This window comes from Neomonachus schauinslandi, chromosome 10 (assembly GCF_002201575.2).
Source record: "Neomonachus schauinslandi chromosome 10, ASM220157v2, whole genome shotgun sequence".
NCBI lineage: Eukaryota > Metazoa > Chordata > Mammalia > Carnivora > Phocidae > Neomonachus > Neomonachus schauinslandi.
The window spans coordinates 57,205,407-57,226,001 of record NC_058412.1 but is presented as its reverse complement, the minus strand read 5'-3'; the positions used below and the strand labels follow the sequence as shown (position 1 = coordinate 57,226,001).

At 37.2% G+C, this 20,595-nt stretch overlaps 2 protein-coding genes across 9 annotated transcripts in view; one reads left to right on the top strand and one right to left on the bottom strand.

Moving 5' to 3' along the window:
* The window catches only part of UGP2 (UDP-glucose pyrophosphorylase 2), a 72,907-nt gene extending 67,558 nt beyond the window's left edge, over positions 1 to 5,349 (top strand). For all 6 annotated transcript variants that reach the window (XM_021699144.2, XM_021699147.2, XM_021699145.2 and 3 more), the window contains 2 exons: positions 2,705 to 2,809; positions 4,326 to 5,349. In XM_021699144.2, the coding sequence (XP_021554819.1) occupies positions 2,705 to 2,809; positions 4,326 to 4,433 (213 nt within the window). In that variant the 3' untranslated portion in view covers positions 4,434 to 5,349. The remainder of the gene's footprint in view (positions 1 to 2,704; positions 2,810 to 4,325) is intronic.
* Positions 1 to 20,595, bottom strand: part of VPS54 (VPS54 subunit of GARP complex) — an 82,543-nt gene that overhangs the window by 969 nt on the left and 60,979 nt on the right. For 2 of the 3 annotated variants that reach the window (XM_021699138.1, XM_044918762.1), the window contains exons 21-23: positions 12,999 to 13,106; positions 10,824 to 10,918; positions 6,118 to 6,758 (exon numbers count right to left, since the gene is read on the bottom strand). In XM_021699138.1, coding sequence (XP_021554813.1) covers positions 6,653 to 6,758; positions 10,824 to 10,918; positions 12,999 to 13,106 — 309 coding nt within the window. In that variant the 3' untranslated portion in view covers positions 6,118 to 6,652. Of the gene's footprint in view, positions 1 to 6,117; positions 6,759 to 10,823; positions 10,919 to 12,998; positions 13,107 to 20,595 lie in introns of those variants that run through there. The other variant, XM_021699141.2, reaches the window with a different exon arrangement.

The window sequence follows — 20,595 nt, the reverse complement described above, 5'->3', positions numbered from 1 at the left end:
CAAGTGGTGGAAAATGCATGGAGAAAAAGAAGCAGGAATAGGGAATGTGTGGATGCAGTGATGTTGGTACCAATTTTACACTGCATGAATAGCATTCCAAGCAGGGAGAATAGCAAGTATAGGAAAACCCCACCCTAGCATGGTAAGTGGAATTCAAAACATTTCATCACATCAAATATCGTGAAGTTAATGAAGTGTTTTGTGGTTGGCCTGGCGTCCTGCTAGGACCTCCAGGCCTAGTCTAGTCCTGGTTGTGGTTAGTGCCACTTGGTGTGGAGGTATGTTCTGCCTCATATATCGATGGGGGATGATTCTGGGTCCTGTGGCTGTGCTGCAATTTCCAGGATAACATCAGGCACTTTAGGACTCTCCCTGTTTGGGTGCCTCTTATCAGCCTGGTTGAGCTGGGAAAATCCTGGTGGAACAGAGAGGGTATTGCCAGCCGTTTTTCTTTCTTTCTTTTTTTTAGAAACCGGTTATTTGACAGAGAGCGAGCGTGCGAGCACATGTAGGCAGAGCGGCAGGTAGAAGGAGAAGCAGGATCCCCACTGAGCAGAAAGCCCAATGCGAGGCTTGATCCCATGACCCTGGGATCATGACTTGAGCCGAAGGCAAATGCTTAACCAACTGAGCCACCCAGGCGCCCCAGCCATTTTTCTACCCAGCCTCACCCCTCCCCCTTCATGTCCCCCTCAATCTTCCTAGCCTCCTCAATACCCTGCAGGAGATAAGAATGTTAGCTGCCCTAATTTGAGAACAGGGGCTGAGTGGGCAATGGCTAGTTGCTCTGAGTTTTACAGAGCACAATATGGCTGGGGCAGAGTAATAAGCAAGTGAGAGATGGGGGAAGTAGTTGGGTCAGACAGGGAACAGTCCTAATGTGTAGAACCTTGTAACTAAATACTGGGAATGTGGGTGGCTTTTTTTTTTTTTTTCCTGGTGGATGAGAAACCATCAGAGAGTTGCGAGCTAAGGGGTGAAGTGACCAATCTGCTGAGCGAGGGTAGAATCAGAGAGACCAGGGATAGGCTGTTGCAGGAATTCTGGCAAGAGGAAATGGCGGCTTTGACCAGGGTGATGGCAGTGGAAATAGTGAAAAAATGTTGACATTCTGAGAAATTTTGACAGTTGTACCTACAGAATTTGCAGTCGGACTAGATGGGAGTGCAAGAGAGAAAAGGTTAAGGATGATTGCAGGGTTTTTAGCCTGTGCAACTGGAAGCATGGACTTTCCTGCCATTTATGGAGATGGGGGAAGTAGGTTTAGGGGGAGCAGGATGGGGAATTCAATTTTGGAGATACTGTATTTATTAGACCTTCAAATTTATTAGACTCTTTCTAGATCAGAGGAGAAATCTAGAAGAGCCAGGTAAATTTGAGAGTCCTCTGTTTATAGCTGGTATTTAAAGCCATGAGATAGGGATCACCTAGGGAGGAAGTGGGAGGATTATTCCCTAAGACATTCCAAGGCTTAGAGGATGGGGATGAGGTAGAGGAAGCAGCAAAGGTCACTGAAGAGATACAGATGAGGAATTGGGTAGAAAACCATGAGTGTGTGTGTCCTGAAAGCCAAATTAAGAAAATGTCTCAAGAAAGAGGGAGTGATCATCTGTGTCAAGTGCTGCTGCTGTTCAAGTAAGATGAATGGTTCAAGATCGATGAGAATTCACGTAGATTTATCAATATAGAAGTTCTGGAGCCTGACTGGAGGGGATTTAGTAGAGAACAGGAGAAATTAGAGAGATGCAGACAACTAATTCAAGAATTTTGCCCTAAAACAAAGCAAAGCAAAACAACTGCAGCCATAGATAGAAAGGGATATAAGATTTGAGAGTTCTTTGTTTGCTTTTTAAAGATGGGAGAATTTATGGGATATTTATACATTGCCTGGAATTGATGTGATCAGAGAGAGAAAACATTGAAGAGGGAGAAAGAATCACTGGACAATATCCTTGAATAGGCCATAAGAAGGCCTGGCCTTAAGTTGGAGTACACCCAGTACTAGGAAGGGACAGAGTAATGGGCTAGGGGGCAAGTAGCCCATTGGTAGCCCATGGTAGAAGTCAATGGACCTTTTCAGATTGCTTCTAATTTTCTTTTTTTTTAATTAATTAATTTATTATGTTATGTTAATTACCATACAGTACATTATTAGTTTTCGATGTAGTGTTCCATGATTCACTGTTTGCATATAACAACTTTTCAGATTGCTTCTACTTTTCTTAGCAAAATAGGAAACAAGGCCCTATAAGACAATTTCTACAAAGTGCCTATAAATCTAAGGAAATAAAAGGTAATCATTTGTAATGATAATTTGATAATTTGTGCTGTTGCTGTGCATGAAATATTCTACTTCTTCTGAAGCCCAGCTCCAGTCTAGCTTGCTTCAATGATGATCTCTTTCCAACTACACTCCAGATTATTTGAACTACTCATTGGGCTCTTAGCGTGTTGTTTATTTATTAATGTCTGATCTGCTCAGTGGTGTCATAAATTGCTTAATTGTAGGGACAGTGTTCATATCTCATGGTCTCTCCTGCACAGCATCTAGCATATAGCAAATGCTTAATAAATAGGTTCTTCCCATAGAGGGCCTGAGCTTGGCCATAAATAGAATGTTTTCACAGTTCAAGTAAACTATCTTGTTAATTTAATCTCTGTTTTTTTCTGTTAACCCATTTTTGAAACAATTTGTTTCTTTCAGGTTCAGGATTATCTAAGGAGATTTGAAAGTATACCAGATATGCTTGAATTGGATCACCTCACAGTTTCAGGAGATGTGACATTTGGCAAGAATGTTTCACTAAAGGTGTGTTGTTCTGACGAAAATTACAGTTCTTACAGCTTTACAAAACAGGTTTCATTTTCTAGTCCTAAATTTACCTTTATTTTAAAGAATACCTCTTAGTCTATACCAGATGTTTATAAGACATAAATATATTTTTAAAATGAAATAGCTTACCACAGTATTTAGTATTAATAACTATCTTCCATAGATATACAACATAGTTAAAATACAACCACAATTGTTGTATATAGGAACTTTGTGGAATATAGCATTCAAATGGAAAGCAAACACCAGTAAGTAATTTAACTGGTACTATTTTATTGAAATGACAGTCTGTAAAAGAGAATCACTGTTAAAGTAGCATTAGCTCACCAAAGATGACTATTTGAATCTGAATGAAAGTAAATGACAACTTCACTTATACTGAATATAATCTATTCCTTTTAAAGTAATCGATTGTCATCAGTATAGAGATTTATTCACATACCGTAGTACTTGGATACTTTGATGAGTATCATTCTAGCCTAAGAAATAGGAAGGACTATAGGTATAAATATTAAAGCTCAGAACCAAAGATACAACAGCTTTTTCCTATTAAAAAAAAAAAAAAATCCCATACCTAGAGTACATGTAGTCTTCCTTTAGTAAAGCTCCTTAAATGAGGATCTTAGAAAACAAAAAGATATAGGTGTATATAAATATGTGTGTGTGTATATATATGTGTATACAGTTGACCCTTGAACAATGTGATGGCTTGGGGGGGGGGGGTGACCCCCGTGTAGTCAAAAATCCATGTATAACTTTTGACTCCCCAAAATGTAACTATTAATAGCCTATTGTTGACTGGATGCCTTACTGATAACAGTTGATTAACACATATTTTGTAGGTCATATATATTATATACTGTATTCTTACAATAGAGGAAGCTAGAGATAGGAAAATTTTAAGAAAATCATATACTGTATTTATTGAAAAAAATGCATGTTAGTGGGACCCAGACAGTTCAAACGTGTTGTTCCAGAGTCAACTGTACAGACCTATCTATACGTGTATATATACATATATAGGTATATGGAACTTTATTGCTGATACTGTGTATATACACACGTACATGGCACTTTATTGCTAATACTGCCTCATCTAAATAGTCTCACTTGAGACATGAAAAATATATTCGTAAACCAATAAAACAAACCCAAATCTATATGTAAATATAAACCAAGCACCTCAGTATCTTTATGAAGGTAGTTCTTTGAAAGGGCCAGTCATGCTGTGGCACAGGGCCCACTTCTCACCCCGGTACCGCCTCTGATACGGAGGCAGCGTCTCTAGAACTACTGTCAGGATTCTTAGAGGGCCACATTATACAGTTTTCCTTAACATGTTATTTTTCATACTTTAATACTGCTAATAAGTACAACTGCTCCACTGTAAATGGAGCATAAACCTGGTACATAAACTTGGTAATTGTAAGAAAATCAGATGCATTTCAGCTGCAGTTTTACACTCTTCTGTTTTGTCTTCCCTGTCATGTAGGGAACAGTTATCATCATTGCAAATCATGGTGACCGAATCGACATCCCACCTGGAGCAGTATTAGAGAACAAGATTGTATCAGGGAACCTTCGTATCTTGGACCACTGAAATGAAAAATACTGTGTACACTTCATACTAATTATGGGCTAAACAGTTTCTTACAATGAAATGTTCTCTAGGATTCTAAAATCGGCAGGTACTTTACTATGTTACTGTACCCTGAGGTGTTAATTTTTAAAGTAGTTTTTTTTTGCAATATGCTTAGTCGAAGAAAAGCACAGATGGAAGCAGTATTTTTCTTCTTTGAAGAGGACCCTGAAAGTTCATCTTAAAGTGCAATACTGTTTAATCTTAAAACTGGGGCAGCTCTGCTGGAACATCTTTTAACAGTGGCCTCAGTGATGGTCACTTTGAATTGCTTGTGATTTCAAAAATAAAGCTGTGAGGCAATCCATGTGCACACGTACACTTTCAATGCTAACTTTATGAAATGGCGAAGAAAAACGGTTTACTCTTGCAAAACAGTTACTGGATCAGCTGGAAGATTTGCTCTTGAAATATTTAAGTACTCATTGGCCAGTTACCTAACATATCTAGTTTTTGCATTTCTAAGAATCTTAACCACATCATTCTTTCCATAGGAATAAACCTGAAGGCCTTTCATCTACTCCTAAGGCTGGGATGCCTGCCATGCTTTCCACAGACTCTCCATTTATTAAAACAAAGTGATGTTTCTTTTCCCAGCTGAAGGGATGGGGTGGGTAGAGGTAGGGTATTTCTTTTACATCCTTGTTCTCTACTATGGTGGGGTGGGGGTACAACTTTATAAAGTTCCCTTTCCTTGAAGCTTTGTTGTTGTGACTGAAAATATTCACAAATAACCTTTCAGATCAGCTCTGCTGGTAGTTTAATTTGTGGCTTTTCTCTAAGGATTAATTACATTTTCTAATTCTTACATATTTGTTTTTGAGTAGGCTGCTTGTATTTAAAGTTTACTGTATACTATTAAAAAGAAGTTGCCTTATAAAGTCTGATAATTTTTTACAGCTTTATTTTAGACAGTTTAAGAACCAATGACATACCTTAGTAATGATAAAGAAAACAGGCTTTCCTTTTAAGGGAATGGAAGAGCACAAAATAAGACTATTAATTATTTCACTGTACATAATCACCACAAGGTTAGGCACTCTGACAGGGTGAGGCAAGATTCCCGGTATGAGGTGAGGCACAGGCACTTTCAGTTGTAGAGTGCTGCTGATTCTAGTTTTGAAGGTAGGTATTATAAAATCTTGAAATAACTTACTCATCACCTTGTATTTCTGGCCCCAACACAGCAGTCTATATTTTAAAAGTTCTATTTTCTCCCTGGTCTTTGTTCATACACATGGCGAAAGTAACTTTTTAAAAACAAGAACCCAAGGGGGCCATACTTCATATGTTATCTAAATGTTAAAATGAGAACTCATAAATAGAACATATTAAAATGTCTTATGATTTGCTAGAAATAAAAAAAAAACACAAACCAACCCTTCATAGATACTTTTATAAAAATACAGCTATTAAACTGCAGCCTTTCATATACCACTTCTGAAAAGTATTTAAATTAGTAGTTGCATAAATAAATGCCAATATCTTATTCTTTAATTATTACTGTGATCAGACTTTCAAGTATTTAGACTATTCTGGAAGGCTTTATCCAGTTGACATAGAGTGGTGGTAGAAAGATTAAATATGTGACACACAAGGCCTGAAACTTGACATTGGTCACTAAAACAAAAATTGAATTCCTAAATCCAAGCAATCAAAAGATGTTTATTTTTTATAGAAAGATCTGTAAAAAAATAATTTTTCAAACAGCTTTACTTTCATAGAGAAAACTTTCTACAGAGGTTGACTAAGATTTTAATATTTTAAATTGTACCATCATTAAATAAGGTGGGACACCATATGAATTTCATTGCACTGGAAGAAATGCAAAGCATTTTTTAATATAAAGTATACAGAGCATTCTAGTCAACTACAGCTGTGTTACAGCTATGTGTTCTTTTGGATTTGGTCCAAAGAAACCTGAGTCTGTTTCCAGAGAGAATGAAAAATGTTACAGACACCTGATCAGTTACTCCTCACTGAAGGAAGCATAAAAATGGCATTCCTTGTAGATCCCACTGAATCCCAGTTTCCCAACACTGATACTTTCCTTTTCCCCTTCCCCTATCCCAGTTCACTTTGGGTTCGAGGTTCAGTTCTTGAATCACAGGCATCCACATTTTCTTCATAAACATACACATCCCATGGTCAGATGAGCTACCCAGTTTTCCAGTATGTCATCACCTCTTCTGTTCCCAGATCTCGGACATATTTAGGTCCAAATCTTTAAGGCCTTTTAAGGCTTGAAGATTTCCAGTGTAAAAAGCTACATCTGCTGTGACCAACCTAAACATTGGAGAGAAAACTATTTTTAATCTCACACTTTCTACTGGATAAAGAAGCAATGCTCATAGAGTCAGTCTTACCGTAACTGCTAGACTATTATTTAAAATTCAGATTTCCTAGGGACCAAATGTCAATATATTTCTTAGCAGGATTCCTGCTATCATATAGAGTGCTCTATTTCAACAATAAATATCTTGAAAAGGAATAAACCAGTGCAGGCTGGACTTGGTCTCATAATTCTGCCCAATAAAATAGATTTATCTTAAAACAGCATGAAATATCAGTGGTCACTAGACTATACAGTTGACCCTTGAACATCACGGCTTTGAACTGCACCGGTCTACTTAGATTTTTTTTGACACGGTACAGCATGAAATGTACTTTTATGATTTTCAAAACCTTTTTTCCAGCTTTATTACAAGAACACAGGATAATAACATACAAAATATGTGTTAATCCACTGCTGATGTTAATGATAAGGCTTCCGGTCAACAGTGGGTATTAGGTTTTTGTGAAGTCAAAACTTACGTGTGGATTTTCTACTGCGAGGGGGGTTGGTGGTCCTAACCCCCGCATTGTTCAAGGATCAACTGTACATGTATATGACTAAATCAAGTGAAAGAAACACAAGGTTTCCTGAGTGACATCCAAAGAAGTTAAATGAAAGCTGGGATTCATGCATATGTATTACTAGATATAACACTTGATACATCTAGCAACACTGGATGAAAAAATAGTCTTACACTTTTGGGTACTGAGATGTCTCATTAATGTCTATACTTTAAAGGACATTCCAGGAAACAGCACTCAGATAAATATCAAAGCTCCATGCATATAAAATAGGGACTGGTCTGAGTAGATGTATATTTTGACAGATATGGCCATGGAAGAACAAATAGACCTTGATTTAGTAGTTTGTAAAAGAGAGGAGGAAATCCAGCTTCAGTATTTTATAATGAACACGTAAGTTCTGGTTTGCTAGAGTAAAAGCACCCTCAATGTTTGTACTACAGTCCAATTTATAAATGCTTTGGACTTATGTACTTAATGTTTCACCTTTTATCACATGGCAGAATTTAATAAGGACCATATTTTTCACTTAAAACTCCTCTAATCTGGGTGCTTTAAAAAGATTCGAAATTACACTTGTGATAATATGGTCAGTTAAAGTACACTGAAACTGACAGCAACAGCTCAAAGAACAAAGCCTTTCTAAGCAAGGTCCTCACATTAAAAACTAAGCATAAAATTAGCATAATTCTTCACTTAAAAATATTTCCAGAGTTGTATCAAAGTTGAAAATTGTTTAACATAAAAGCAGATATTTGCAACATATATAACCAACAAAGGATTAGTCTGATTAGGACATATGCAAAAATCTAAAATCAACAAGAAAAATAATACCCAAGAGAAAGCAAAGAAAGTGAACAGGAAAAAGATGAGAACACCTGAATGACTAATAAATATATGAAAAGATGACAAACATTAGGAAATGCACATCAAAACAAGATACCACTGGCAACCATTTAAAAATCTAACAGCAAATGGTTGGCAACATGGTACAGCCACTTTGGAGAATATTCTGGCAATACCTCGTAAAGTGAAAATGTACATATGCTCTCATCAACTTCTATACCCCAAAGAAACGGTCACACCATTAGACATGTGATCTTCACTGTGGCATCGTTGTAATGGAAAAAAGTAATGACCTAGAAATCTATCATTTGGAGAAATGGCTACATTAAATATGGTTGATTCATGTGGGAGAATAAAAAGCAGTCAAAAAATGGACAATTCCTGGGGCGCCTGGGTGGGTGGCTCAGTCGTTAAGCGTCTGCCTTCGGCTCAGGTCATGATCCCAGGGTCTTGGGTTCAAGCCCCACATCGGGCTCCCTGCTCAGCAGGAAGCCTGCTTCTCCCTCTCCCACTCCCCCTGCTTGTGTTCCCTCTTTAAAAAAAAATGGACAATTTCTACATATCAAATAGATAAACCAGTTACAATGCTGAGTAGGAAAAAGTAAGCAGCATATGTACAATATACAAGTAAATTAAATTTTATAAAACAGTGCTACCTACTTTTCTTAAGATAACAAAGATAATGTGAAGGACTTAAAGAATACAGGCCAAATTTATTAAAAATACTACGGGTTGGGGGAAAGAGAATGGGACTGGAGATGGGGTCAAGGGATACTTCAGTTTCATTTGGAATGGTTTTTGGTTTTTGGTTTTTGGGTTTTTTTTAGATTTTATTTGAGAGAGAGACAGCATGAGCAGGAGAGAGGGGCAAAGGGAGAAGGACACAGAGAAACAGACTACTCGCTCATCAGAGAGCCCAATGCGGGACTCAATCCCAGGACCCTGGGATCACAACCTTAGCGGAAGGCAGATGCTTAACTGAGCCACCCAGGTGCCCCTTGTTTTCTTTTTTAACATAAACATTTTTTTCAAGCAAAAATAAATGTTAATGATCAATTCTAAGCAGCAATACAAATATTATTCTCTATAGGTCTGTATTTTAAAAAATGTCTTAGATAAAATCTCATCAGAAAACACAGGGTTTGGGGAGAAGGAGGGATAGGAAGTAACTTAATGCTTAATGGGTAGAGGTTTCCTCTTGGGTTTTAAGTGTTGATCCTATTTTATGACCTGGACAAACTGGAACTAGAATGCACTTGTGAATGCACAAAATGCTACTGCATTGTTAACTGTACAATGGTTAATTTCATGTTATGTCAATTTCATTCTTCAAAAAAAAAGTACATTTTTAGAGCCATCTCAGGAACAAAAATTTCTTTTAAGCAGGTAGTTTGCTATATCTTTGGCTAGAGTCTAGAGGTTAATTTTCAGGGAATTCCATCTTTCAAGGGATCACTGAGAGGCATGAATTGACTTACATAGAATTTAGTGTCTTTAAAGTATGTGACAGTGAAGATCTCTAAGGTGGTACGACCCCCATATAGCTATATTAACAAAGAAAGTAATAGGTAATGAGTTAGCTTGGATGCTTCAGAAGTACTGGTCAGAACCAACCAACCAACCAACCCAGATTTAGCTATGGGAATAAAAGTAGAAGGTTATGAGGGGAGTGGGGCTTAAAAATGCTAGTTTTTTAAAAACAGTTTCTGAGAGGTTTTGGTGTTCATAAACTGTCCTTGAACTTTTCTGTGGCTCTGAAATTTTTGAAAATAACAATTGTTAAAAATAAGAAAGAGAAGAACCAGGTAATAAGGGAGAGATCAGATTTTTGCATCAAAAAATTCAGCGTGGCCAACAGATTCAGCAGTCTGGAGCTTCCAAATATTTCTTGCAAAATCAGTGTACTTGTTTTATTGGACAGGGCCAATTTCTGACTCCAAAATATATTTTGTCACTTGTTCCTGTAAGTTTGAAAATTTAAGCCCGAAACTTAACAGGGAATAAAATATTCCTTAAAAATCCATGCAATAGCTAACACTAAGGAAATCATATTAAGGTGTAGTTTCATGATCAATGCTTTTGCGTTTTGTATAATCTTTTCCCCTTATCTTTATCTGTGTAAGCAGCAGAACTTAACCCAAGTTTTCTGATTCTAAATTCTGTTTTATATAATTACACTATCTCACCGATAATACATATAATTTGTTCAACAGTTTACAATAAAATGGATATATACATTTATACTATATTTTTTGTGACCCTATTAAAGAGTTAAAGTACATTTTATCCTCATTTTATAAATAAGGCAGAATTAAGTGGACTTTCTCATGGTCACACAGCTACAAAGTAGGACTCTGAGTCCTGTCTGCATAGGGAGAGACTACTGGGTAACATAAGGCGGTGCTATTGACCCACGCTGCCTCAAAACAGACATGTGAGTTAAGTAATTGACCATTTATAAAACACTTTAATGTGGACAGACAGGCAGATACAGATATCCTCTCCACAGAGAAAAAAAGGCAAAAAGTTGCTGATTTTACCACTGTAGTGGTCCGATATGATTATAGTGGAGAAGGACAGCATAATGAGTAAAAACCAATCAAGCAATCCAATATGGGAGCACATAGTAAAAATATGTTGAAAACATACCCATTTTGAGGTCCTCCATCATTTATCACATTTAAATGAGATAACTGCTTTTTCAAGTGGAGTTTATAACTTGCATTAATTCTTAAAAATAACATCTGGAAAAGAAAGAAAATGGTTTCTTAAAGCTCTACTGAAACAAGACATAAGCATCTGAGTTATCAGTATCAAATCAATATTATTTGGAGAAAATACTTTTAAAAAAATCTTTGCTTTGGCATATACTTTTAAGAAGCTCCCCTGAGGTATTTAGTTGCTATTTTAGTATAATTTTTCTACATTTTTGGATAAAAGCTCTTTTTCCCCTTATCAGCAGTACTTCTTTTAGTGATATGATTTATTACTGCCTTTCTGCCCCTTAGAAGTCCTCTGGGATATATAAGGGGGGATCGACCATGACAGGCAAAAAGAAATGGAGAATTCTGCAATATATTAAATATGAACTTGATAGGGAAAAAAAAAGTCACAATGGTAGAGGCAAAGATACTTTCATCCTTCTAAACTGGTAAAACGACTAGAAAGTATTTTATTGCTCCTGCATTCAGGTATTTGATGCAATGGCCCAAAACTTCTGTGGGAAATACCTGACCTGAAGCTGTTTATAGTTAATCTTTGGAAACGATTTTGTGAAATAACATGTATTTTCTATGGGGAAAAATATATATAAAGTCATCCATGGAAGTCTTATGGAATTACTAGTATTCAACTGACAACACTGACATAAAATCTAATTCTTGCCCAGCTTTGACAAGAGTTCCTTTAAATTATGATGCAGATAAAAACACATGGACTACCTGTATGCCCAGCTCCCTGACCTGGCCATAATTAGAACTCAGATGACAAATCCAGAAGGTCAGAATGTCAGAGATGGGAGATCTTACACTTGCAATGAGAAGGATGGCTTGACTAGGAAGAAATGGGGAAGAAAAAAGAGACCCAGTGGGTGCTCCCTCTCTTATAGCTCCTCAATTCTCAGTGAGCCTCAAAGGAGTTGAATGAATCCTGAGTTCGGAATGATTAATGAAAACCTAGGGAAGCATGAAGAAAAACAGTAAGAGCTACTGTAGGATGGAAGTCTGAGGTGGTATGGGAAAGCAGACCAGCAGGAGAAAGAGTAGGCAAGAGACACTAAGAAAGTTACCTTTTGCTCCCAAATACCACTTCCATGTACTTAACCAATTAGAGGCAAACTCAAATAACAGACTTGTCTGAAGAACAAAAATCCTATTCTAACACTATCATTCTACAACTAGGCTTGAATGAGATAACCTGGTATAGAGGGAACAAGCTAAGGTGGGTAAAGAAGATTAGAAAAAAAAGAAATCCTGGAATCTTTAAAGTACCAGGAAAGGGGAACTGAGCAAGTGGGGGGTGGGTAGGAGAGTCGGTGAACAGTGCAGAGAACTCTGTGGTAACACTCATATAGGGGAAGACGGTCGGGACAAAGGGAGGATACTTCATAGGTGAGAGGTGCCAAAGACTACCCATTTTGCTATTTTCCTGGTTTATGCCTACTACCGATCACTTATGCTGATCTAACAAATATTAACCAGGTATATTGATTGAGTTACTTTATGTGTCATCTCATTAATTCCATCACTAATTCCTCCACTATCCCATTTGGATTATAATAACAGCAACATATTTTACTGTTGATAGATGGCAACTCTGATTTTCAAGCTGATAATGTAATGAACGATATAGGTAGAATCTGGCATCTCTGATACTCAATGGACCAATGAAAAATTTGCTTTTTATAATTGCTAACATACAGCAGAGCAACTACTGCTCTGGCCTGTTGGAGCTAGGGGCCTTTTGAAATCAGAAATTTTTATCCATGTTCCACAGGTCAATATAACAGCTGAAAAAAATAATAATCATATTGGAAAGAATTTATTTATTTATTAGATAGAGACACAGCGAGAGAGGGAACACAAGCAGGGGGAGTGGGAGAGGGAGAAGCAGGCTTCCTGCCGAGCAGGGAGCCCGATACGGAGCTCGATCCCAGGACCCTGGGATCATGACCTGAGCCGAAGGCAGCCGCTTAACGACTGAGCCACCCAGGCGCCCCAATCGGAATATGAACTAGGCTTAACTGTACCAAAAGTATGTAAAAACACTCCAATTCTGCATGCATATGTTATATATAAAAAAGCAGTGTTAGGAATTACTACTCACTTGTGTTTGTTCTTCTGGAAGAAGATCAAATATAGCTTCATGCATTTTTGCCATTTGCTTACAAATATTCCTGAAACAGGCAGAAGGAACGGGAGCTTTCACCTCGTACTGGCAGGGAAAAATAATGAGAATTATGTTCATGTCCTCTGGATTGTTTATTATCTGCACTGTTCCCTCAGACATATATTTTCAGCCCTTACATGCCTAACTCTGATAGAGTTGAAGCTTACACTTCTGTGATCTGTGCTTACTCATGCAAATCTCAAGAACTTTTCATTAAATATCCTAATCTACTTTGAGAAAGCCAGCAAAATTCAGTGGCTAAGAACAGAGGCTGCTTCCCGTAAGATAGACTTTTTGGGTTCAAATCCCAGCTCTTCAGATTCTTAGCTATGTGACACTGGGCAAGTTACTTCATTTCTCTATATCTCAAAGGACTTTGCTGTGAGGACTTGAAAAGATGGCTTATGAGAACACAAAACAGTGCTTGATACAAAGTAAGTACACAAAAAATGTTAGCTACCCATCTGGCTCAATATACAATGATGAATCTTTAAAGTAGGCCCTCCAAATTAACAGATTATTTTTTAAACATGATTTTCAGAATGTGTCAACATGATCGTATCAAATCAATAGGACTCTGGCAAAATTAAAATTTTCTTTTTCTTTTGTAGGTAGGCCAATATAGTAATCATATTTATCCTAACTATGGTAAAGGAAAACTTTCTCAGCAATGACCTATACTGAAAATTTAAACTTAGGTAAATTCATTTTACTATCCTTACATTTGGATAGTACTATAATAATATAATATACTGGTATCATTCAGAGAACCATCTTTGGCCCACATTTTATAATTCACAAATTATGTACTATTTTTATTTATAAGACAAATCTGGGCTAAATAATTTAATGTACTAATCTTATATAGTTTATTAAAATGGTGAGTTCCAATATACTGCTCTTAGCAGAACGATGCAGAAGTCACCATGTGACTGGGTCCAAAATAAGCAAAGTTGTGACCCCCTAAAGTTTTACCTTTCTTCAGCCTAGGAATATATAAAACATCCCTTATCTTTTTTGTTAATAACAGATTTAAGATATGATTCACACACCATAAAATTCACCCTTTTAAAGTGTACAATTAACTGGTTTTTAGTAGACTCATAGTTATACAACCATCACCATTCACCTCCGAACATTTTCATCACCTCAAAAGAAACCCATAACCAATAGCAGTCACTCCCCATGCCCCCCTCCCCTCAGCTCCTGGCAACCACTAATCTCCATAAATGTAATAATACAATATGTGGCCTTTTGTGACTGGCTTCTTTCACTTAGCATAATGCTTTCAAGATTCATCTATGTTGTTAACATGCATCAGTACTTCATCCTTTTTAGGGCCACATGATATTCTATTGTACGAATATACCATAATTTATACAATCATCAACTGATGGACATTGGGTTATTTCCACTTTTTGGCTATTATGAAAAATAATGCTGTGAACATTCATGTACTGGTTTTGTGTGGACAAATGTCCTCAATTCTTTTGGGTGTATACCTAGAAGTGGAATTACTGGGTCATATGATAACTTTAATCTTTTGAGAAAATGCCAAAATTTTTTCCAAGGAGCTGTATCATTTTATAGTCCTACTCAGCAGTGTATGCGGGTTCCAATTTTTCCATATCCTCAACCAACACTTGTTATTGTCTGTCTTTTTTATTTAGACATGCTAGTGGGTATGAAGTAGTTATCTCATTATGGTAACATCCCCGTATCTTAAATACCACGTGTACTGGGTTGAATAGTATCCCCCCCAAAATTCACGTTCACTTAGAACCTTATAAGGTCATACTGGATTAGAGTGGGCCCTAAATCCACTGACTGGTGTCTTTATAAAAGAAAGAAGGAAATTTAGACATAGACACACAGAAGGAAAATGGCCACGTGAAGACAGAGGCAGAAATTGGAATGATACATCTACAAGCCAAAGAATGCCAGCAATTGACAGCAAGCACCAGAAGCTAGGAAGAGGCAGGGAAAGACTTTGCTAGAGCCTTCAGAGGGAGCATGGCTGACAACACTTTGATTTAGGACTTCTGCCTCCAGAATTATGAAAGAATACATTTCTGTGGTTTTAAAGCTACTGTCTTTGATAATTTGTTATGGCCGCTCTAGGTAACTAGTACACCCCCAAAACCTTCCTTCACCCCTGCCTTCCCTAAAGATACTATTCTTTCCATCTTACCTTCACCATCATTTCTTCAGTCACTGAAACTTGACACTGTACTTCTTTATTCTCAACCCTTAAAATTTGGTTCTTGCCACTACCCAAACCACCTTCCTCCATTATTAACAATCTTCTGAAATTTCTGCAAAAATCACTAAAGACATCCTAACTTCCAAATTTAGTAACTTTCCTAGTCCCCCTACTCATTGCTCTGCAGTGTTCACACACGTTCACACTTGAAACACGGTCCTCAGTCCTCATGTAACGCAGTGCTTCCCTGATTCCTCCCCTCCTGACCTTCCTCTTCTGTATCCTGTCTCCTAAATGCAACACTTTTTCAATCTTAATGCCCCTATCATCCCCTCTCTCTCTTTTATCAATCTCATTCAATCTAACAACTTCTAATATATCTCTAGTCCTGAACCACTTTGTTAAATTTAAGTCACACATCTCCTAAATGATCCATACCATAACTGAGTTTGCCATGAAATTTCCCAAACCTGCTTCTCCTTCCTGTTTCCATTACTATTGCTTGTATTACAATCCTCCTGCTCACCCTGACTGGAAATCTCCAACTCAGTTTTTATTCCTCCTCTTTGGTTCCTTGTATTGAATCTAAGTGCCATCAAATGTACTTTCAGATTATTTTGCACATTAATATTCTAGGTCAGAGTTTCTCAACCTCTACACTACTAACATTTTGGGCTATCTCATTCTTTGTTGTGAGGGCTATCCTGTGTATTATAGGATGTTCAGTAGCATTCTTGACCTCTACTCACTAGCTACCAGTATTGTCCCACTTCCTAAACTGTATGTTCCCAACACTTCTGAATGTCCTCAGGGGACAAAACTGTCTCAGGTGAGAAACACTGCTGTGGGTGAGATCTTCAATACTTCTCACCTGAAAAAACGCAGTCACATTTTAATAAGTCCAGATATGATATGAGGTCAATAAACATTTAATAAAACTGGTACACAGTAAGCTCTGAATGCATATTTTCTTACGTGTGTATATATGTACATAGGTATATAGGTGTATGAGTGTGTGTATGTATGTATATGAATGTGTATGACTGAATGAATGTCAGATACTATGCTAGCTGGAGTGTACAAAGATGAATCAGAGACAGAGAGCTCTGGGGAGCTGACAGCCTAAAAGCTGGTTGGTATTCCAGAAAGTGGACGTTGCATGCTCCAGGAACACGGGTGAAGACATTTAGGCAATAGCAGAGATGGCTTCCCGAGCAGCACACCTGGGCTGCTGAGTCTTCAAATGAAAAAAATTAAGTGAAAGTATTCCACACAGAGACATGCCATACCACCTCAAATCTATTCTACACACTATCTGATAAATCCTACTAAAGTGCAATTCTAATCATGGGTTAGTTTAAAAACTTTTGGGTTCTACTTCCATTTAAAATTGAGAAAGCTGTAAGAGAATATTCTACCACCCTCACCACAACAAAAAACTGTAGTAATTTACAAAATCATAACTTTTCTTGAACCCTTCAGAGAACAGAGGTCCCAAGAACCAAAGGAACTAATTCCAAAGAGTGACAAGCCCCACTGAGGAGAGATGGGACACAGGAACTGTCTCACTTTGGCAGAGCATAGGAAGAAGAGGTGACCACCACAGAAACAAACAGAAAACAACTAACATTTTAACAAATGCCCAAAGGGCCAAATACAGACTAGTATATGCTTACAGTAAATGAGAGCGCTGGCCACAAGGGGAGTTTGCACGCACAAGTTCTCCTCCATGGGTTTCCAAAAGGTCCTCACAAGCAACACTGGAGTCAGAACTAGAGACCACAGAATCACTCTCAGACAAGCAGGAGGCGAGTGGCCACCACTAGAGAAAAGGAACAAGTGCTGCCCACTTCCTTGCACCCTCCTCTTATATGAAGCAAAACCTAAAGTCACCGACAAAGGGCACTCAATTCTTTCATCCCCAGGGCTGTGAGGAACAGAAACAAAAAATACCTTTAAGCAAAGGATCAAAAACCAATCAAAGTAGAGACTGGCTACCACTAGAGGAGGGGTGGGAACACTGAGAAGGCTTCACATCCGAGGACTCACATTACCTGATTCCAATACTTAGAATAATGCTACAGTAGTTAAGATATTAAGACATGGTATTGGTGTAAAACAGACTTATAGATCAATGGAACAGGAGTCTGAAAATAGACCCACAGGAAAACAGCCAATTTTCAAGGTGCCAATGGAAAAAGGACAGTCTTTTCAACAAAAGGTGCTGGAACTAGCCAGAAAAAAGAACACTGACTCATACTTTGTACTATATACAAAAATCAACTAAAAATGGATCACAGATATACATATAAAACCTGAAACAATAAACCTTTCAGAAGAAAACAATGGGAATTATCTTTGTAACTTGGGTAGGTTTCTTGGGATAGGACATAAGAAGCATGAACAATAAAGAAAAAAAATGACTAACTGGAATTCATCAAAATTTAAAAACTGTTATTTCTATAACACTGTTAAGAAAATGAAAAGTGACAGACTGAGAGAAAATACTTATGGAAACACGTATTTGATAAAGGACTTGTATCTAGAATATATAGAGAACTCTTACAACTCAACAACCCAATTTTTAAAAATTAGCAAAAAGTCTGAACACGCTACCAAAGAAAAGACATGGGTGGAAACTAATATGTGAAAAGATGCTCAACATATAAATTATTATGTAAACTAAAACCACCATCAGATATCACTCCATACAGACCTACTAGAGTACTAACATTAAAAAACAGACAGGGCGCCTGGGTGGCTCAGTTGGTTAAGCGACTGCCTTCGGCTCAGGTCATGATCCTGGAGTCCCTGGATCGAGTCCCGCATCAGGCTCCCTGCTCGGCGGGGAGCCTGCTTCTCCCTCTGACCCTCCCCTCTCTCATGTGCTGTCTCTCTCATTCTCTCTATCTCAAATAAATAAATAAAATCTTTAAAAAAAAAAAAAACAGACAGACATACAATAGAAAGTGCTGGTGAGGATGAAGAGCCCCTAGGACTCTCATATATCACAAGTAGGAGAAAAAAAAATGGTATACTCACTTTAGAAAAAAATTTGGCAGTTTTTTATAAAGATACCATAAAGTTTTACATTTCTTATATAACCATCAATCTATTCCAAGGTATTTACACAAGAGAAATGGAACATGTACCCACAGATAGATGTGCACGTGAATGTTTATAGCGGCATTATTCATAATAGCCAAAGCCTATGGAGACAATCCAAAGGTCTATCCACTGATAAATGGATGAATAAACAAATAGTGATACATCCATACAATGGATACTACTCTATAATAAAAAGGAACAAACCACTAACACATACTATCAATTTCAAAAGCATTATGCTAAATGAAAGGAGCCTGGGACAAGAGGCTACATTCTATATAATTCCAGTTAAAGGACATTCTGGAAAAGGCAAGACTACACAGATGAAAATCAGACCAGTGGTTGTCAAGGTTTTGGATGTGGGGAGAAAAGTGACTGCGAAAGTGCCTGAGAGAATGTTTAACAGTGACAGAACTGTTATGTATCTTGATTGTGGTAGTTCTACTACCGCATATGTTAAAGTTATCAAACTATGTATTTGGAAAGGGTAAATTTTACTGAGTGTAAGTTATACCTCATAAGCCTAACTTAAATTGGTTAGCTTTCCACTGGTAGTGAAAACTCTTCACTGTCTTTCCAGCATATCTCCCATTCCTCAGTTCACCCACCCTAATACATTAGCTAAATGGAATAACTTACCTTTGTTGTTATTACCAACAACAGCAAAAACATTAGCAGTCAACATTTACTGGAAACTTGCTATAGTCAGACATATGATAAAAGAAAAGCACTCCACATAAATATTATCTCATTAATCCTCACTACAAACTTATAAGGCTCTATTATTTTCCCCATTTAAAGACAAACTAAGGCTTAAGGAGATTTGCCCAAGGTGCTTCAAATGGCTAATCTGGGACAAACATGAACTTAGGTCTACCTGACTACAAAACCCTGACACTAATCTTCCTCCTATGATTCCTACCTACATGCTGTTACCTCAGAGCGTCTCTTCATCTCAACTTCATTTGCCCTAACCATGCCTATCTTTAAAAGCAAAACTTACATGCATGCCTCATCCATAAAGTTTTTCCCAGATCTCCCTCCTTAGCTGGGAACCCACTCTTCCAAAGCATTAAAAGCTCTAATTGCATGAAATTGATTCCTTACTTATGGCTCTTTATATATTCTACCTTCTGTTATAATTATCGATATATTTTTCTTATTAGAAATATATTCAACTATTTGAGGGACAACACTGAAGACTTCTTCACCCTATGTAGCCCAGTTACCTAACACAATTTAACTTCCTGAATGAATGAATGAATGAATGAATAAATGATGGCTGGGACATTAGTTGAGTATAGTAGTATAATTAGATGTTAACGTTTTATTCTTTCTAAGCAATGGTACCATTACTTACTAGCTTTTTAGAATCAGTCTATATTACTGTTATCCTTCTTTCTCCAAATTAAATTTTCAGATTAGAAAATAAAAAGCTAAAATTAAGAGGCTAACCCAAACCAAACACTGTCTGCTATCTTGGCATGAATTAAAAACAGAGCTAAACTCCTGGGCAACCCATGAAAGCAACTAGGGCAGAGAGTGGCAAACAGAGACTTGTTAAACGAGAGAATGCAATAGGTCAAGGTAACAGGGGAAGTCATCAGTAGAAATATAGTAGTGAAAATAGTAAGTTGCAAAAGACTAGGCACATTCTTGACATTAAAAATAATGGGGAGGAGGATATTTAAGGTTTATAAAAGACTTAAGACATATAATAACCAATGCAGTATGTAAACCATGTAGAAATCTTTGTTCAAACAAGTTATTGAAAAAAACATTTTGGGACAACTGATAAATTTTAAATAGGAATAAATATTAGATGATATTAAGGAATTACTGTTAATTTTGTTAGGTGTGATATGGTAGCATGAATATATAAGAAAGTTGTCAGTTTTTAGAAATACATAACTGAATTATTCAGGGATGAAATATCATAATGCCTCACATTTATTATAAAATATTTTATGGGGTGCCAGGGTGGCTCAGTAGGTTAGGCATTCAACTCTTAGGGATTTTGGCTCAGGTCATGATCTCGGGGTTGTGAGATCGAGCCCTGCATCCAGCTCCGTGCACAGAGGGGAGAGTCTGCTTGAGATTCTCTCCCTCTGCCCCTCTCCACCCTGCCCTGCTCGTGCTCTCTTTCTAAAATAAATAAATCTTTAAAAAAAATTTTTTTTAAAATAGTTTAGCAAAAAAAAGCAAAATGTGACTGTTATATAT